At 41.5% G+C, this 20,000-nt stretch overlaps 2 protein-coding genes across 3 annotated transcripts in view; both read left to right on the top strand.

The window, feature by feature from the left end:
* Positions 1–1,253, top strand: part of LOC129408247 (tetratricopeptide repeat protein 30A-like) — a 2,824-nt gene extending 1,571 nt beyond the window's left edge. The window contains exon 2 of the mRNA XM_055151386.1: positions 5–1,253. Within this exon, the coding sequence (XP_055007361.1) occupies positions 5–1,153 (1,149 nt within the window). The 3' untranslated portion in view covers positions 1,154–1,253. The remainder of the gene's footprint in view (positions 1–4) is intronic.
* A 3,745-nt stretch (positions 1,254–4,998) lies between these two features.
* Positions 4,999–18,456, top strand: LOC129408295 (intraflagellar transport protein 57 homolog). Of its 2 annotated transcripts, none has more exons than XM_055151466.1 (11): positions 4,999–5,447; positions 8,045–8,219; positions 9,682–9,800; positions 9,894–9,984; positions 12,189–12,257; positions 12,337–12,462; positions 13,694–13,765; positions 14,764–14,895; positions 16,614–16,676; positions 16,800–16,866; positions 16,978–18,456. In XM_055151466.1, the coding sequence occupies exons 1-11, from the start codon at positions 5,209–5,211 to the stop codon at positions 17,151–17,153; spliced, it is 1,329 nt and encodes a 442-aa protein (XP_055007441.1). In that variant the 5' UTR covers positions 4,999–5,208; the 3' UTR covers positions 17,154–18,456. The 2 variants fall into 2 exon arrangements, with proteins under 2 accessions (XP_055007441.1, XP_055007442.1); XM_055151467.1 differs by having other exon boundaries at positions 12,340–12,462.
* The last annotated feature ends 1,544 nt before the right edge of the window (positions 18,457–20,000 follow it).

Raw genomic sequence — 20,000 nt, forward strand, 5'->3', positions numbered from 1 at the left:
TGAGGAGGAGCTGGACCCGGTGACCCTCCATAACCAGGCCCTGCTGCACATGGACTCTAAGCCCAGCGAGGGCTTTGAGAAGCTGGCCTTCCTCCTGCAGCAGCCCTCCTTCCCCCCGGTCACCTTTGGAAACCTGCTGCTGCTCTACTGCAAACACGAGTATTTTGACCTGGCTGCAGACGTCCTGGCAGAAAACGCTCATCTCACCTACAAATTTCTCTCTCCATACATGTATGAGTTTTTGGATGCACTCCTGACCTGCCAGACAGCACCAGAAGAGGCTTTCAGGACATTTGATGAAATGAACGGAAAACTGACGGAGCAGCTTCGTAAAGTGGCCAAACAGCTCCAGGAGGCTCATTTGGCTCGAGACGATGAAGGCCAGAAGAGGGCGCTGCAAGAGTACGACCAGATGCTGGAGAAGTACATCGTGGTGCTCATGGCTCAGGCTAAAATCTACTGGAACCGAGAGAACTTCCAGATGGTGGAGAAGATCTTCCATAAGTCTGTGGAGGTCTGCAATGAAGACGACACGTGGAAACTGAACGTGGCTCACGTGCTGTTTATGCAGAACAAATACAAGGAGGCCATAGGCTTCTACGAGCCCATCGTCAAGAAACACTATGACAGCATCCTGAACGTGAGCGCTGTGGTGCTGGCAAACCTGTGTGTGTCCTACATCATGACCAGCCAGAAGGAAGAGGCGGAGGAGCTGATGAGGAAGATCGAGAAAGAGGAGGAGCAGATTTCATATGACGACCCAGATAAGAAAGTGTTCCACCTGTGCATCGTCAACCTGGTGATCGGGACGCTGTACTGTGCAAAAGGAAACTACGACTTTGGCATCTCCCGAGTCATTAAGAGTCTGGAGCCCTACAACAAGAAGCTGGGCACAGACACGTGGTTCTATGCGAAGCGCTGTTTCCTGTCTCTGCTGGAGAACATGTCCAAACACATGGTCATGCTCCGAGACGCCGTGGTCCAGGAGTGTGTGCAGTTCCTCCAGCACTGTGAAGTTTACGGTAAAGAGGTGCCGGCGATCATCGAGGCCCCGCTGGAGGAGACGCACGTTCACATCGGTAAAAACACCGTCACGTACGAGGCGCGAGTTTTAAAAGCGCTTTTTCACGATGTCACTGGGTGGAACAAGTGAATGGACCAATGACTGAAGCGGAAACCGACTGAAACATGAATGAAGATGCTCAAAAGACCCGGAGATTAAGTTTGATACTTTACCCTCAACTAAATCAAACTAATATGTGAATTATTGGATATATGATGTATGCTGGCCTACGGGAGTCTGGCCTAAGTCTTCGGTCAGAAAGACTGCAGCAGGATCCAGAGGTTTGAATAGGAAGGTTTATTGATGATTGTTATGGATAAGAATAAAGACTGGGATTGTGACTGTACTTGTGTGTGTGTGTGTGTGTGTGGTCATCTAGAACAGAGAAAAAAAGAAATATATACAAATAATTAGAACTGCACACACACACCAACAATAACAAATATACAAAAGAATACAAATAAACATATTGATTATACTATATGAGGAATGAAAGGCATTGGTTCGCAAGTGCACAATATTGTCATTTATTTAGGTAAAATACAGAAAAGCGAGCAAAGAAAATGTGACTATACTGACTCACGTTAGTCATGAATGGGCCTTGTGCAATACAGTTCTCCTTAATAACGCACTTGTTTCACAATTTTATTATTACTAACAACCCCCCCAAAGCGTGGGTGTACCATTTTTTTATTTCAAAAATCTGATCACCCTATATAAGAGGGATAATAGGCCTAACACTAAGCAACTGGCCAAACATTATATTAGCGTGAGCTCACACTTGCACACACATCACATGAAAACTGGAACTAAACTGGGACTAAAACTGGACCTAAACCTAGATCAGAAGCAGAACTAGAACTGGACCAGATCTAAATTGGACTCAAACCAATACTAAACCAGTGTGAACACAACAAGAGATTTCAAAATCAACAAGAAACAAAAGCACAAGTACCTCAAATATTTGCTCAGTTACAGTGCACTTTATAGGGTGACCAGATTTTCAAAATTATAAACTGTGACACACCTGGGCTGGGATGTTGGTATAAATGTTATGAATGAAACTGCGAAAAGACGATGTAAGACTGCACATTCTTGTGCCAGTCATGATCTGTCGTTGCCTTTTTTTGCTTTATGGTCATTAGCAAACACAGTTTTCTGACAATTTATGATTAGTCAAGATTTGTGATAGTCAAAAATTGTGATAGTCCTGGTTTAGACTTGATGTAGACCTGGCTTTGTCTTAGTTTAGTCCTAGTTTAGAACCACTTACCATCCACCCGCCCGCCGGCGGGCGATTTTCCATTAAAAAATGTTCACTCTGTATATTCACCTTCATTATTGTTTTCACTACTGGCATGCCATACATCGTTTGAAAGCTTAATTTATCAATAAAACAGCCATATCATTCATTTTATGCCGTACAACGAGCCCGAATTTATGTGAATTTAAAAATTCACATCATAAACAAAGAATAAGATACGCGTTTCTTACCTTTGAGCCGGTTCTGTCGGTCCAAAACGCGTTCAATCCATGAAAAGTTGTACTCAATAAATCCGTAATAATCCACAGAAAAAGAATATCAAGTTGTTTTTCCAAAAAATAATTCCATGTGGGGGAATAATCCAGAAAATCGTCGTCCGTATGAGTGGATGAATCCGTGAATGAAAATATTATTTCTCTTCTCCGCCTCTTCTCCCGCTCTCACTTCCCTTTCTCTCCCGCTCTTGGGTACGCTTGTTTTCCTCACACTCTTAGCTTCAAAATGAGACCCTCCCCGCTGTTGTCGGTGGCGGGGTTTAGCTGGGACAAGCCGCTGAAGAAGCTAACGCACTCACGTACTTTCTGGCTTTACGCACGCGTCATCAGTTTGTTTACGGGAAATCTCTTCAGTCATTGGATCTTCCAGAAAGTGATTGACATATTGTTTTAGCCTATCACCAGAGCTTTCAAACGGTGGGTGGGACATTCAGATTGTATTGGAAACGGACCCTGTGTTTATACGCGCAGCCGAGAGGGACACAGAGAGCAGTGTGGCAGTGCAGAACTGCCAGTTGGAAGACAATTTTGGCTACTTTTAGTTTTCTTTCTTGAGAAAACATGCCTAAAGCTCAGAAGAATTAGTATTATAATAATAACAATGATTATTATTATTATTATATTATTATTATTATTTTGGCACAAATTTGGCAATCTTGTGCCGAATTGTCATTTTGTATACACAAAGGCTCACAGCATCAAAACCCTTTGTCCTAGAGATCTGAAATTCTACACAGTTGTTGCCAACAACTTGAACAATGAGTGTAGTGAGTCACAAATGCCTAGCATGAAGTATGCCCAAGCTAAGGCCTTTATTTTTTTCTTTTTTTTTTTCGAAGCAAAAAAAAATAAAAATAAATAAATTTTAATTGACTGTACTGTAGGTTAGGCAGCACTCACAGTCTTCATGTACATATCTACAGAAACTAGAAGGCCTAAGCTTTAAAATGGTGCCTCACACAAGCATGTGGGTTCTAAGGTTTTCTTTTAATAAGCTATGGCACTTGGGTATGTCTTACCATTGTGCACACACCAAAATGAGGCGGGTGGTAACAGGTTAGATCAAATTTGTCAAAAAAAAATACAGATATCTGGGACATTTCTTGTATAAAATGAGAATAAATCACTGGTTTTGTGTAAATCTGCTGGGACAGGAGACATAGAGCTCAAAAGTGGGACTGTCCTGGGTAAATAGGGACATCTGGTCATCATCTGGTATCTAAACAGGACTCAAACCAGGACTAAAGCAGAGTAAACACAACAATAGATTTCCAAATTAATAAGAAACAAGTATATCAAATATCTACACATTTACAGTGATGTATGTGTAATTATTTCCTTTCCCTCTGGTTTAACCCTGGAGAACCCAAGACCCCTTTTCTTCTTTGGAAAATTATGAACTATACATTAAATGACTGCTATGAGTCCACTGAACACCAAATATCAACTTTTTCAATTTTAACCCTTTATTCCCTGATTTAGGATTAGGGTCAAATCTGACCCATTGGGTTTTACGCGTATCATTTCAAAGAATAACAATAGGAAACACTGTCAATGTTGATCACCGCAATAGACAAGAAATGCCAGAAAAGTATCATATACTAACAACGGCTCCGAATGGGAAATTTACAGTGTTCAAGACGCACATCCAGCATGTCAACTCCTCCCATGGAATCATTGTACTCCTGGATGTTCAGCTGATCTGGTCTGGGTTGTCATGGCAACTCAAAGCCTTGCTGGTCTGGGTTGTCATGGCAACTCAAAGCCTTTCTGGTCTGGGTTGTCATGGCAACTCAAAGCCTTTCTGGTCTGGGTTGTCATGGCAACTCAAAGCCTTTCTGATCTGGGTTGTCATGGCAACTCAAAGCCTTTCTTTTGCCACTTGTAAGCTTTTGCGGCACGATTTGGCTCCATATGTGAGCTAGCAGTCTCGGCAAACGGCACATCCTCATCATTGGACGAGTCATTGTCTTGGGCAGAAGATTCACATCATCACTTTCAACATCTGGTTGAAACAATTAATCAGAATCACTATCGCTGGTTTGCTGAGAAGAGAATTTTGTTAGGGTAGGTTTCCAGCTCAACAAAACACCATTTGGTCAGCCATCTTGTAACTCCCACTCTGGCTCGTGTCAGTTCAATATTTATCCACTAGGTGTCTCTATGCAGGGGCCAGAAGTAGCACTCTGAGCTTTTGAGGTTAAATTTGACTTTTTTTTTGGGTTTGTTTGTTCATTTTGGGTAGCAGCAATTAACAACGGTCAAATTTGACCCCGTGGGTTCTCCAGGGTTAAATGTTTTTTGGCTGTGGATAAGTGTTTTTTTGTTTTTTTTCATTGTAATCTGCAGTTGTCCGGGGTGTCCAGCAGGAGGCGGTAATTCACTGTCATTAGTTCTGCTGCTACATCCGCTCGTGTTGCTCCGATGTTCTCTGACAAATAATGACATTTAATCAGAAAATACGGACGCTTTGATTAGTTAGTGCGGACCGGAGTTTAGTTTAACTCTTATTTACGGAATTACACCGGAAAATAGAGACAGTGAAGGTACTTTTTTTTTTTTCCAGAAGCTAACACTAGCCGAGTTCATTACCATTAGCTCTGCTAATGAGGATAAACACGCGGAGTGCGGCTGATCGCTGCCTGAATGTGACCCCCGAGCCCCGGCCCCGAGTCTGTGAGCACCGCGGGGCGATGGCGGAGGACGGGCGGCGGGGAGAGGAGGAGGACCGCGGCCCTGGAGCGGTGCACCAGGTGTTTGTGGTGATGGAGAATCTGCTGGAGAAACTCAAACTGCTGCGCTACGAAGAGCTGCTGGTCCGGCACAACATGAAGCCCCTGTCCCGGTGAGTGAAGCCCCTGTCCAGGTGAGTGAAGCCCCTGTCCATGTGAGTGAAGCCCCTGTCCAGGTGAGTGAAGCCCCTGTCCAGGTGAGTGAAGCCCCTGTCCAGGTGAGTGAAGCCCCTGTCCAGGTGAGTGAAGCCCCTGTCCATGTGAGTGAAGCCCCTGTCCCGGTGAGTGAAGCCCCTGTCCAGGTGAGTGAAGCCCCTGTCCCGGTGAGTGAAGCCCCTGTCCGGTGAGTGAAGCCCCTGTCCAGGTGAGTGAAGCCCCTGTCCAGGTGAGCGAAGCCCCTGTCCAGGTGAGTGAAGCCCCTGTCCGGGTGAGTGAAGCCCCTGTCCGGGTGAGTGAAGCCCCTGTCCCGGTGAGTGCGTCCGACAGCCAGCGTTGGGGAGTAATAGATTACATGTACCGGCGTTACGTAATCAGAGTACAAATTATGAGTAACTGTATTCAGTTACAGTTACTGTTTCAGTGAGTGGTAATTAGATTACAGCTACTTTGTTGAAATAAATGGATTACACGGCGGTATTTTCCTGTTTTCACATTTTGGGCTATATCCCCCCCGTCCCTTTTTTTTCTCGGTAATTCCACTCATTGCCGGACACTAAACCAGGTCTAAAACCAAAACCAGGTCTAAACCAGGTCTAAACCAGGTCTAAAACCAGGTCTAAAACCAGGTCTAAAACCAGGTCTAAAAACAGGACTTAAACCAGGACTAAACCAGGTCTAAAACCAGGTCTAAAACCAGGAATAAACCAGGAATAAACCAGGACTAAAACCAGGACTAAAACCAGGACTAAACCAGGACTAAAACCAGGACTAAAACCAGGTATAAAACCAGGACTAAACCAGGACTAAACAATATGACACCAGAACAGTAGGGTGGACATACTTTAAAGCAGCAGTGATCTCATATAAACATTTCTCTATCAATAATATTTTCAATACGGTTAAGGAAAGACTGGGCTTTTTATTTTCTTTTATCAGATAAAAGAAAATCTCTTATGTTAAGATCCTCGTCTTTGCTTCTCTACAGTAAACAAACGCCTGTTCATGGAGACTTGGGCTCAACAGACAATTTGAAGAGACAAACAAGAAGTTTCGGGATGTGGTTTCTGCATTCATGTAGTTTTAAAAAGCATGACAATATCAAGTAATCCAAAGTATTCAGATTACGTTACTCTTTAAGTAATTTAATGGATTATGTTACAAACTACATTTTGGGGTATGTAATCTGTAATTTGTAGGGGAATACATTTTAAAAGTAGCCTTCCCAGCACTGCCCACATCGTGAAGCCCTGTCCCAGTGAGTGGCCCCGGGGCTCGGCCTGATCATGGAGGGACCACCAGACCTGCCATCGCCGCCTCTACCATCAATCTGTTCTATTATGACATGGTCCTTATGCACTAGAAATTTGGACTCGGTTACTATGGACTAAACAAAACCTAAACCAAGTGAATACAGGACTAAACCAGGACCTGATCCAACACAAACCAAGGGTGTTTTTACATTTGCACTGAGTACTAAACCTAGACTAGACTAGATCAACTCTGGTACATCAGGACTAAACAAGTGTGAATGCTTCCTAAATCTAAACAGAACTAAAAACTAAAACTGTCCTGGTTTGAATTTATTGTTGTAGATTTGGTTTATTTCTGGCCTAGTCTTGGTTTAGTTCTGAGTTTAGTCCCAGTTTAGTTCCAAATTTGATGTGGTGATTGTGAATCTCCAAATTCAGGACTAAAATGGTGTAATCCTGGTATAATCCAGGTCAAAATCACGACTAGTCTGACCCACATGATGAACCTTGCAATCTTGGGTAGTTTCCTCAATACAAAATCTGATAAATATAAGAAATAATATTTGACTGACATGTGAAGAGCGGAGAGATGCACTGAAAATTTCCTAATAATATTGGAGAAATTACAATTAACCATCTCCCAGACAAGGGTGTGATGGTGTTTGCACTTTGTGTCTTATTTTATGCTCCTTTCACGACTGTGCCAGACTTGAACCTCAAATGATCATACTCACCTGGTCTACGTGATCCTCGTGTTTTCAGACTTAGACTTGGACTTAGACAAACTTTATTGATCCACAAGGGAAATTATTTGGACACAGTAGCTCACACATCACATAATATAATAACAAAGAGTAAAAAATAGAAATGGTAATAATAGATTCTAAATAAGAAGCAAAAAAGACAGGAAGAGACTGGTGTCAAATAAGGCATAATTATATAAATGTACACTGCAAATTTCTCTGATCTGGCCAAGATTTAAAAACTTAGATCAGGTTATTCATCTTTTTTTCAGATTTATTATTTACTTACTAGTTCTGAGATGCTTAATTCTAGTTTAGAGGGAGTTAATTCACTACTTTTAAGCCATTCTCTCATAGATTTAAGTGTTTATATCTTAAATTTTGTCCAAGCTTTAATCAATTCCTGTTTTCTAGTTGCTTATGGAACTCCAAATTCGCTCCTATAACTGTAAGCCTTCATTTGACTGGAGTCGAGTGCTATGTTAGACGTCACACTCCCTTAGTCCACTTCTGTATACAGTCTTATTTAACCCGTGCCTCTGTCCCGTGTTGTTGCAGACATTACTTTGTGTCCAGTCCGTACCTGGTGGCAAACCCGGGGGAGCAGTTCTTCATGTTCTCCGTGCTGGCGGCCTGGCTCTTGAACGCGGCTGGGCGGAACTTCACAGAACCGCAGGAGTTTGACGAGCCCAACGCCACCGTGTCCAACATCCTGGCAGAGCTACGGACGTTTGTACGTGAGACACACTAACTGCACTCCAAGCACACACTGACCGCGCACTATACACACACTATACACACACTAACCACACTCTACACTGCAAAACAAGATTGGCCAAAATTTAAGATATAAACACTTAAATCTATCAGAAAATGACTTAAAAGTAGTGAATTAACTCCCTCTACACTAGAATTAAGCAGTCTCAGAACTAGTAAATAGATAGTAAATCTGAAAACAAATGAATAACCTGATATATGTTTTAAAATCTTGGTCAGATCAGAGAAATTTGCAGTGTAACCACACAGTAACCACTGATATTTTGTTTTGAGTGACCTGCAAAATACACATAAAATGTAGTTAATATGATTAACTGAGATTCAGGAGCAGGACCACGCCTCAGCCGCCCTCTCCTCTCACCAGCAAACCACAACTTACCTCGACCACGCCTCTAATTTCCCAGAAGCCTGTATGTAGCAGCCTTTCCCATCATCCCAGTTTGTCTCGGCAAACTCGACCCCACCCTCCCATCACCTATTTTGTCTTTCAGTCATAAGACCCCTACAAAGGGGGGTCCCGTTCCGACTGAGCCAATTACAGATTGAGACGGAGCCCCCACCCACAGTCTCAACCCAGCCATCTCTGCCTCGCTTCGTACATTATCAATATACTTCTTCGCACTATGTCGTTGTTGGCGTGGTCCTAGCTAGTGAAACTTTATTTGAACAATCTTTGAAAGACATTACTGCTGAAACTGTGACTACACTGCTCTCTTATGAGTTGGTGGTGACAAAAACGCTGTGGGTGGGTTTTTCGTAAATTTAAATTATATAATTTGGGGTAAAAAATCTAAATCCGCCATATAAACCTTCCCAAAAATATCACCAGAGCTCATTGGTCATTGGTTGCTCTGGATTCGAAACAATCAGTCCTGGCATCAGTCATGAAAAAAAACTCATATCAATCGATCTTTAGTGCTTTGTTTCGTTGTTAAAATCCACTGATCATCAAACCAGCAAGATTTCGGAAAAATGTAGTTGTGAGCATTATGACTGTGATTCGATTTGCAACCAGTGTTTTAAGATTCTGTTCAAAGTTCACATTTTAAACATCTCCAGAGGAATTTACAAAAAGACTTAAACATGAAACAAGAATCACATTTCTGAACATGTTTGTACAGATTTAAACTACAGGGTTTGCAGCTTTTATGCAGAACAAGACAGGAGATTCTTGTTTGTGAAGGAAATTATGGTAATTTGAGTAAGTCTTTAAGATTTGCTCATGGCGTCTGTTCATATTATAGCCATTTTCATTCAGTTACGATTCATCTTGCAGCTCTACATCAAACCACACCTACACCACAGCACATAGGAATAAATTGAATGTGTATACATAGAAACACAAAAACCCAGGATACTCAAAAAAACTATTATTTTTAAGTGTCTCTCTGTGTGTGTGTCTGTGTTTGTGCTCTCAGGGGGTGAAGGTGGACTTTCCTCCCTCTAAGCTCAAATCTGGCTCTGGAGAGCAGGTGTGCTTCGTGCTCGACCGATTGGCTGAAGAGGCGCTCAAGAGGCGGGGCTTCTCCTTCAAGCGGTGCGTTCAGGGAGGGGGCAGAGTGTGGGAGACTGGAGCACGCTGCTTTGGGAACTACATGTGTTTGTGTTTGTGTTTGTGTGCTGTGTTTAGGCCCGTGTACCCCACAGAGGTCACAGAGGAAGACGAGCAGCTGGAGGAAGACGCAGAGATGAACCTGAGCCGAGCCGAAGACGAGGTCATGGTGCGTTCACAGACATGCAGCTCATTATAATCATTTAAAGCAGTGGTCCTCAACCTTTTTTGCGCCACGGACCGGTGTTATGTCCAACAATATTTCACGGACCGAGGGGGGGGTTAGGATCAGATGGTCAGATAGGTCCAGATACTCCGTCCTCAATGTGCTGGTTCCAGACGTGGCGAGTAAGATCAGTGCGCAATGAACTGCGTGCTGGACCCGTGCGGTGAAAGTGAAAAACAGTGGAGAAGGTTGACATGATTACACATAGTAGGAACCAAACGACATACAAGATACAAGACAGATACGACTGTACATACAAATAGTGACAGTGTGAACTGTGCGTGTCGTGTGTATGTGCGTGTCTGTGTGTGTGTGTGTATGTGTGTGTATACGCGTGTGTATGTATGTGTGGGGGGGATAGACAGGCTATGCGGATGATTTAATGTTGACCTGTATTATTGCTATTTAATTTGAGTATTGAAAAAAGTGTGTGTGGCATTTTGCCTCAGATCCCCACTGAAGTGGGAGCAGGCCAAGCCACACTCATGCCCACCAAGGCGGGTCCCCCGCTCCGCACCCATCGACCAGGCCCACCCCCCAGCAGAAATCTGATTTGGTTCATTATATATTATTTTGAGCGTCTGTCCTCCGTGTGCTTCGGTCTTCCCGGGAAAAGCGCTTCCAGGGCAGCCGCAGGGTCTTAAAAGTCTTAAAAAGGTCTTAAATTTTATGTCCCTAAATTAAGGCCTTAAAAAGTCTTAAATTATGTTGTCCCAAGTCTTATTTTTTTACAAAGGTCTTAAATTTCATTAGCCTATTTTTTTTGTTTTACTCAACTGCAGTGCAAATGTTAAATGGATTGAGGAACAAAAAAAATAAAACAATGTGAAATCATGTAACGTGAATGAATGTCTAATTTGGAGTATGTGCAAACAATACTCTGGTTTCTAACGATGAGTAAACAATCAGTAGACGTTGGATGGATCTTGGGGAAGTGTCGGTTTAATCCACAGTGGCTCTTCGATTCTAGATATAGTACCGTTGTTGGTTGGTCATTATTAGAATTGGATCTGGTGTTTTTTCGCCCAGATAATGGGTGCGATGCTGGTCTTAATTTTAATTTTAGTGGTCTGTAAAAGGTCTTTAAAAAGTCTTAAATTTGGGGTAGTCAAACCTGGGGATACGCTGGCTTCTCAGGCCGAGGCACCTAACATCACTCCCTGCTCCAGGTCATCTGAGTCCGGGGAACATAGGTACACATCCCCAATTTTGAGTCACTATGGAGCGACACATTCGCACATTGGTACTTGCTCTGATCTTCATATTGCATGTGTTGGCCATTGTTGACAAAATAATTCGAAAAGCCCATAATTTCAGGCAGAGGAGACACGTATCCCCTCCAATGATGCATTTAGAATAGTTTGTTTGGACCTAATATCCTGGTTTATTCTTGGTTTTAGTCTTGGTTTAGTTCTGGTTTAGTCCTGGTTTTAGTTCTGGTTTAGTCCTGGTTTAGTTCTTTTCTGGTTTATGGTTCTGGTTTAGTCTGGTTTTAGTTCTGGTTTAGTCCTGTTTTAGTTCTGGCATATTTCTGGTTTAGTCCTGGTTTTAGTTTTGGTTTTGTGCTGGTTTTAGTTCGTTTTTAGTTCTGGTTTAGTCTGGTTTAGTTCTGGTTTAGTCCTGGTTTTTAGTTCTGGTTTGGTTTAGTCCTGGTTTTTTCTGTTTTAGTTCTGGTGGTTAGTCCTGTTTTAGTTCTGGTTTAGTCCTGGTTTTGGTTCTGGTTTAGAGACGTGGCCTGTGGGGCACAGTCCGCACAGAGTATGGGAAGGGGGGGACGGGGGGGTTCACTTTCGCGACCCGTTACCAAATGACCCACGACCCGGACCTGGTTCCAGTCTCCGGCCTGGGGTTTGGGAACCCCTGATGTAAAGTTCATATGACGAGTTAGACCTCTGACTTTACTAAAACACAGTTAACATCATCAAAAAAAAAACAAAAAGTTGATTTAAACAACACATTTTCAGCAGCCTGTGGTCAATATGAACGTCCATGGTCCTGTTTAAGAGTGTGATTTTCAACAATTTCTTTGGTAAAGTTTTATTTTACTCCTTGGTTGGACCTTCAGTTCTTCATGTCACTGTAGATAAGTCCAGTTTTTAAAGCCCTGTGTGTCTATTTTTGAGTCTGAATGTTGTTTGTGTGTTCAGGAGGAAGCAGAGGACGAAGAGGAGGACGTGATGGACCTGGACGCTCTCAAACTGCGCTCCACTCACAAGGTAAGATCTGCACGTCTCGGTGGAAGCTTCTCAGATCTGCTCAGATGTTCTCCTCACGATGCTTCTGTGCGTCCGGCAGCAGGAGCACGAGTCCCGTCTGAAGCCCGATGAGATCCTGGAGTCTACGGTGGACGCAGCCGAGTGGAACCTGGAGGTGGAGAGGGTCCTGCCTCAGCTCAAAGTCACCATCCGCACGGACAATAAGGTCTGCACCCGCCACAGCTCAGGTTCACTGGAGGCTCTGGACAAACCTGAGAGCTTCAGCTTTACTCTGTCTACATCAGTCGTTAAGCATAGGCCCTACGTTTAAAAATTGTGGGAGGCTCAATGTAACTGTAGGAAAAATATCTTCATGAGCTTTTCTAGATTTTATTTTTCAAAGTAACAATAATCTTACGTAATACATGGTAGAACTTTACTGATCCTACGGTGAAGAATCTGTTATGACAGCTCCTAATCCACAAGTGCAGTTAATAAGAAAACAAATAAATTATATATCCAAAAATACTGATACAATAATACAACAATACTGAAGGTACTGTTTATATTTGAGTTCATCTTCACATAGATTTTTATTTTTTTTAAATTGTGGTGGGGAAAAGATAATGATAAATAAAAATAAATATAAATAAAATAATGATAAATAATCTCTTTAAGGTCAGATTATTTATGGTGGAGGAGTTTCAATCCATTTTAATAGAAAAATTACTGCTTTTACATGTTGGCATGTTGAAGCTCAAATCTTTCTATATGCGGCAGAAAAAAGGGCACATGTAGGTATTAAATTGACCTTATACAACTGAGCAGATGTTGGGACTTTTGGATTCATGATAGTGACAAGGTCGGTGCATCCTGAATACTTTATCTATTATCTAGTATTTCCTAATCAGACTGGTGCCACCTAGTGCCTCCGCTCAATTTAATTTCTCTCCAGTGACTAGGTCAGGAATCAGAATACACTAGACGGTTTATATGAACTGAACCCGGAAGTTGTAGACCGTGCACCGACCAATCAGTGAAGAGCTGTGAAGCCATGACGTCAAACTCAAGCACCTGTCCATGTCCCTTTTGTGGTATAACACAACAGTAAACAAAGCGTCGAGATGGATGTAGACAAAGAGAGACATTCTGTGTTGGTAGCGATTCCAGAGATCGAGGATTTAAAGCCGGAACAAAGAGAATGTTTTGGTGAATTTTATCAAGGGGAAAGACGTTATTGTCTTTTTTCCTACAGGATTTGGCGCATTACATGTGTCACGAACAAATAGCAGCGATTGGTTAAATAAAAAAAGTACCCACCTACTGTCGAGTGAACAAATCCTCATGCTGTGAGGTCAGATGGTTTCCATGAAGGGCACAATGTCAGTGTGAACTGTGAGCTGGAGTTGTTCTACTGTTTGTGCTGTCGTTGTTCATGTGTGGTTTTATGTGCACAGGACTGGAGGATCCATGTGGACCAGATGCACCAGCACAAAGAGGGCATCAACTCCTCCCTGACAGACGCCAAGGTGTGAGAACACTGCCCCCTGCTGGGCCCCGTCACTCCCCAATCTGAGTCACTTTTTGTGTTAGCATTTGAACTCTGCAGTGCAGTGGGGTTTAGATAGTGACCATTCAGATGAGAGAGAGGCATTTTAGGTTTAAAAAGCTCAAAACAGAAAAACACTGAGTTTAGTGTTCTGTTTAATACATGTTTGTTTATTAGGTTTTACAGCAGGTATGAGATTTTACATGCCTATTTTTGAAAACAAACGTCGGAAACTTTCTTTACGTAAACTTCTACTTTCTTTATTTAAAGATTCTCTATTTCACAAAATTGACTCCTGTGAGCTTTAAACCATGTTCTAATGCTGTTATCTCATCAAAAACATAACCAGAGTTGTGTTTTGTTTTATTCACACATTTTTGAGTAACTCTTTATTATTAATCTATATCTCCAAAGCTCAAAATGCTCCACTGTGTAAGACAAGGGAAGGCGAGTTTATTTGTACAGCACAGTTCGTACACAAATTAATTCAAAGTGGTTTACAGAATAAGAAATATATTAAAATCACAATACAAACAAATCAAAACATACATAATCATCATAAAATAAAAAATAGAGAGACATTAAATGAGAGAGAAGAGTGCAGAATAAAAAATGAAAACCTTTCCGTACCGTTTTGAGCCTGGAGTCAAAGTAGAGGCCTGTCTCACATCTTTAAGAAGTGTAGTGGTAGTTTTAACAGCTTCTTTTAGCTTTTGTTCATTAGAGATTGACAATCCCTGGGCTGATATTGTTCAAATGGTTCTACTGAAGGTGTGTGGAGTTTAAAAACACAGTAGAGTACTTCGTGTATTAGTACATGAACTCACAAAGTAGAAAAAAGGATTTGTGTTTTGAACATGCGAGAATGAAACAAAACGCAACTCCAGGTCTGTTTGTGATGAAGAAACTACATTTTAACATAGATCAGAAAATAACAGAATGGCAAAGTAACTAACTAACTCTTTATTTACGGCGCAGGGTCACCTGAACAAACTGCAGGAGGACATCAGCAAAACCCTGGAGAAGGTCAGCAGCCGAGAGAAGTACATCAACAACCAGCTGGAAGGACTGATCCAGGAGTACAGGAGCGCGCAGGCCAAGCTCCGAGAGGTCAGTGAACGCACCAGATCAGGTTAGGTCGCTTCATTCGTGCTCCGTAGGTAAATTTGTGTTGCAGATTTGTGAGGCTGGTCCAACATTTCACATTTCATTCATCCACATTGTACAAAATAAACAAATAAAATCACAATTACAAATAAAGTGTTACAGTGCTCCAATGCAGAAAGGTTTTGTTCCATAAATAATTAATTCATTCAACACGCTTGGCTAAAAATAATAAAATAATACGATAAATACCGGTCAAAAGTTTTAGAAGACCCTAATTTTTCCAGTTATTCATTGCAATTCAAGTCGTGCAAGTCCAATGAAGAGCTCAGAATTGTACAAATGTAAAAACTGAACAGACAGAGGTTAAAAAAAAAAGATAAAAGATACAAAACACAAGTCCAAGCTCTGCCAAAACCACCTCAGGAAAAAAGAACAAGATGGTAAAGCTTGAAAACCTCATCGAGCTGGTTTGGGATGAACTGGACAGAAGAGTGAAGTGACCTACAAGTGCCACACATTTATGGAAACTTCTGCAACAGACTTGAGAAGAACTTTCTGAAGAATATTTGATTTCTGTTGTAAAAAGAACGAGCCACGAGTGTGTTCAGCTGTTATATCTGCCAAAGGTCGACACTTTCATCAATCAAAAGTTTAGAATATGTTTTGGTCACAACAGTAAAAAGTAGAAAAACTGTGGTGTTGTGAAACTTTTGACCAGTAGTGTATATATAAAACATGAAATCGATAGATAAATAGATTACAATTTATTCATAAGAACGATAGCAGCTGGAACAAAGCTCTTTTCAAAATGATTCCTTCTAGATCTTGGGACTAAAAGCCTCTGACCACAGGGAAGCAGCTGAAACTGTGAGTTTAGTGCAGGGGTCTCCAACGTTTTTCCTCTTGTGAGCTACTTTTTGTAAAACGAAAATGCCAGAGAGCTGCTAAATTTAGAGTTTGCCAGAAAATTTGTAAATATAACAGCCATGGTGAGCTGAAAATGAAGTACAATTCATTCATTCATTCATTTTATTTGTTTGAGACATGTACACCAAAATTCAAAAACAAAAACAAAGAACATGAACATATTTGGGACCTGTTGCTCAAAAGGAGTAGGATGAAGATGTAGAAGTATATTTTTGTTTATGGTCGTACAAACTAATAATAATGTTAAAGTAGGCACAAAGTTTATTGTTTATGATTGTACAAAATAAACAAAAATGAGAATGAAAAATTTAAGGATCAGTCAGTCTATAAAACATAACACATTATCCAGTTATCAGTGCACAAAATTAGGCATCAGAATTATACATTTACAAAGAAAATAGGCATTTAATCAAACAAACTGGAGTTATTCAGCACAATATGTACAATTCAGAAATCCCTGGGTGAGCTACTTGGAAGGGAATGGAGAGCTACAGGTAGGAGACCCCTGGTTTAGAGGATGTTGCACATCTTTTAGAATCCTCTAGGACGTCTGCTGTAACTGTCTTGAGTACAGGGAGTCCAGACCGCTCTGAGGATGGACAGTCTCCTTTTACTTTCCCAACTGATTCAGGGAGTTCTTGTTTTTCGCAGAGATTCTCTCAAACCATGAGACCAGTGAAAAAGTTAAAACTGATTCCATAAACGAAAATGAAAGCAACAACAGCCTGGAATTTGCAGAGGTCTGTCTCTGTTTCTGTCATACCCACCTGAAGCAGCATGTATCTGTGTTCCAGGTCAGAGAGCGCTACAAGCAGGCGAGCGGAGGAGTCACCGAGAGAACCAGAGTTCTGGCCAAGGTCAGTGAATGCACCGTCACACGTTATTGAAGAAAATATGTAATTGTGACCGTCCTAATGAAATGTATAGTGATGATAATAGAGAGGATGTTGTTGTTTTGTGTTTGTGTTTGTGTGAGACAGATCAGTGAGGAGCTGGAGAAGGTGAAGCAGGAGATGGAGGAGAAGGGCAGCAGCATGTCTGACGGAGGTACTCTCTTTACACTGAAACTCTGTGTGGTACTGTGTGTGGTACTGTGTGTGCGGACTCGGTTATAACCCTGGTTTCTCTCTCTCTGTCCCCTCTCTGTCCTTCTCTCAGCTCCTGTGGTTCGCATCAAACAGGCGGTGATGAAGCTGAAGCAGGAGACGCAGCAGATGGAGGTGAGGATGGGCGTGGTGGAGCACAGCCTCCTGCAGGCCAAGCTCAAGGAGAAGAGCAACATGACCCGGGACATGCACCACGTCCCCGACAGCGCCACGGGGCCCTTCAGCTGAGAGTTTTTATACACAGAGAGTATCCGTGGACATTTCATCAGAGGAGCGTGTACTCTTAGTGTCCAGCTTCTTCAGTTCCGATGCAGATTTATTTCGAAACTATCGCTCTAAGTATCTGCGCATACCTGATATGAGCCGACACCAGCGCAGAGACTGAAAACTGCATTTATTTCCTTTAAATAAAATATGAGATCTAATCCAGCTAATTATTCACTATCAGAGCGTGTAACTCAGGGGTCTCCAACTTTTTTCCTCTGGTGAGCTGTCTTTATAATAAGAAAATGCCAGACATTTAAAGCCTGAACAAAGAGAATGTTTGGTTAATTTTATCAAGGGAAAAATGTTATTGCCCTTCTTCCTACGGAATTTGGGAAAAGCTTAATATACTGTATTTTCCGGGCTATTAGACGCGCTCTTAAGCCTCCAGCCCCATCAAAAAAACTATCGCACGCCCCACAATCCAGAGCGCCCTATACACAAATCCACTCAGGTGTCCCAGCACGACTTCAGTAAACTACAAAACCGCAACACCCGCAGCGCACGCAAACACACACGGAGCAGACAGCGACCGCTCAGCAAAAAACACCCGCACCCACACTCATCACTCCACGCCGACGAGGAACGGAACGGAGGAACAAACCGAGAACGCGAGTGCAACGTGCCGCTTCTAGTCACGACTGAACAACCGAGTCACTGCGAACACGCCGACAATCCGTTGGTCCCAGACAGCACCCTCCCTACACGCCACAACTGAACAAAGCCCAGAGTCACCGTGAACGACACAAACAAACAAAACCACTCACCCATCACACTGTTGGGTTTCGTTTAAAGTCCGGTGAGGTTTATTTGTGAAAAAAGTTCCAAATTAGACCAGTTAATGACAGTGCGCCTTATAATCCAGAGCGTCCTATAGTGCGGAAAATACGGTACCAGTTATTCCCCGTTAGCGGCGCATTACATACGTCACGACCAAAGTGGAGCGATTGGTTAAATAAAAAAGTACCCGTCTACTATCGAGCGAACGAATTCTAATGCTGCGAGGTCATTGCACCGTGACACAGAAAATAGTGTCTGGGATGGTGTCAGGCAGCTGGTTTCCCGTGATTATCTTAGAAACAAGTAAGGCATTACATGTGAAAATGAAAAACTAATAGATTATATTGTACAGTCTCAATGTTCTTTTGTTATTTAGCACTTTTTACCAAATAATTCATGGTGTAACGAGCTTTTTTCATGACTGTACAAGAGGATATTAAAATCAGGTTCTGGCTCTTAACCAACTACCCAACTAGTACTGTGTATACTCCACACTCCTGTATACTTTTATATTTCTAATCCTGAACAGGACAAAGAATAAAATACATCATGTTTGTAAAATGTATTTGCTACTTCTGTTCTCTTGTTTTGCTTTTGTTCACACTACACGGTGGAGAAGCAGAGAAAGTTTTATACCAGACGATCTTTCTTTCACAACTGTGTTACTGCAGAGTGAGTCACTGGAGTCAAGTCTTGCCCATATGACAAAGTGACACTATGTGCTTCGGCAAAAATTTAACCAGCAACTCTTTGGCTCATAGGTAGATAATTTAATCACAACACTATTTCCTTTGCTTTAGCCGATTATAGTAACAGGGTTCCCATGGGCATACAAATACTAGAAAAGTCATGGAAACTGAAAGTGTTATTTTCCAGACCTGGAAATGTCATGGAATTTTGTAAATTTAATGAAACTTTTGGAAAAGTCAAGGAATTTTAGTATCTGTTTCACGTAACTACAGCGTTCTGTTCTCATGAGGCTATTCTGATTATTTCTAAACGTCTGCGCCTTTTGTTTTAAAGAGACGACAATAAACGCACTGACAGGATTTTGAATGTTAAAAAGCTATAATACCAAACCATAAGGTGAGTGGAAAGGGTTAACATTTCATATTTAGCCCTAAAAGTCTGATTAGTTCAATAGGTGCAGTAAAGTCATGGAAAATTCACTTTAGGTCATGGAAAAGTTAAGGAAAAATTGTTTAATTTTGTCAGTGAAAAAGAGTGGGAACCCTGTAGTAAACAAAACAAAAAAAGACAACCTACTATATTTATTTATTTATTTATAAAGTTGTGTAATTAAAAAAATGAATTACATAAATTTATTTATTGTAGATCTATCTGTAGATCTGTTTATTAAAGGGCTGTAATTATGATATTTTCTGATCTATGTTATAATGTTGCTTCCTCATTGTTTGTTCTCTCAAATGAAAAACACTCTGGTCCACTTTGCAATGCACCTTCACTAAAATCATTTGGATGATTTCAGATCTAGAATTGCTAATCTCTACCAAACTAAAGGTAAAAAGGAAGGAGCTGTTAACTTGAAAACTACCACTGCATGACGTCACAACATGGAACAGAGCATTAATAATAATAATAAAACAATAAAGTGTTTCTCAAACGTGTGAATGAAACAAAACACAACTCCAAGTCTGTTTTTGAGGAGGTAACAACATTATAACATGTCATAAAGCTCACAAGAGACTATTTTGCATAATATCTGGGTTTTAAAACGCGTTTCCGGTTTGCATACTTTTATTTTGTAGACTCTATGTGCTTGGGCAAAAATTGAACCAGCAACCATTTGGTTCATAAGCAGATGCTTTAATCGCAAGAACACTATTATTAGTACACTGTTTCCTTTGCCTTAGCCGATTATAATAACAGGGTTCCCGCAGTCATACAAATCCTAGAAAAATCATGGAAATTGAAAATGTCATTTTCCAGACCTGGAAATGTCATGGAATTTTGTAAACTGAATGAAAGTTTTGAAACAGTCATGGAATTTTAGTATCTCGTTCACACAAC

This window comes from Boleophthalmus pectinirostris, unplaced genomic scaffold (assembly GCF_026225935.1).
Source record: "Boleophthalmus pectinirostris isolate CB_2022bp ecotype Guang Dong unplaced genomic scaffold, ASM2622593v1 HiC_scaffold_16, whole genome shotgun sequence".
NCBI lineage: Eukaryota > Metazoa > Chordata > Actinopteri > Gobiiformes > Gobiidae > Boleophthalmus > Boleophthalmus pectinirostris.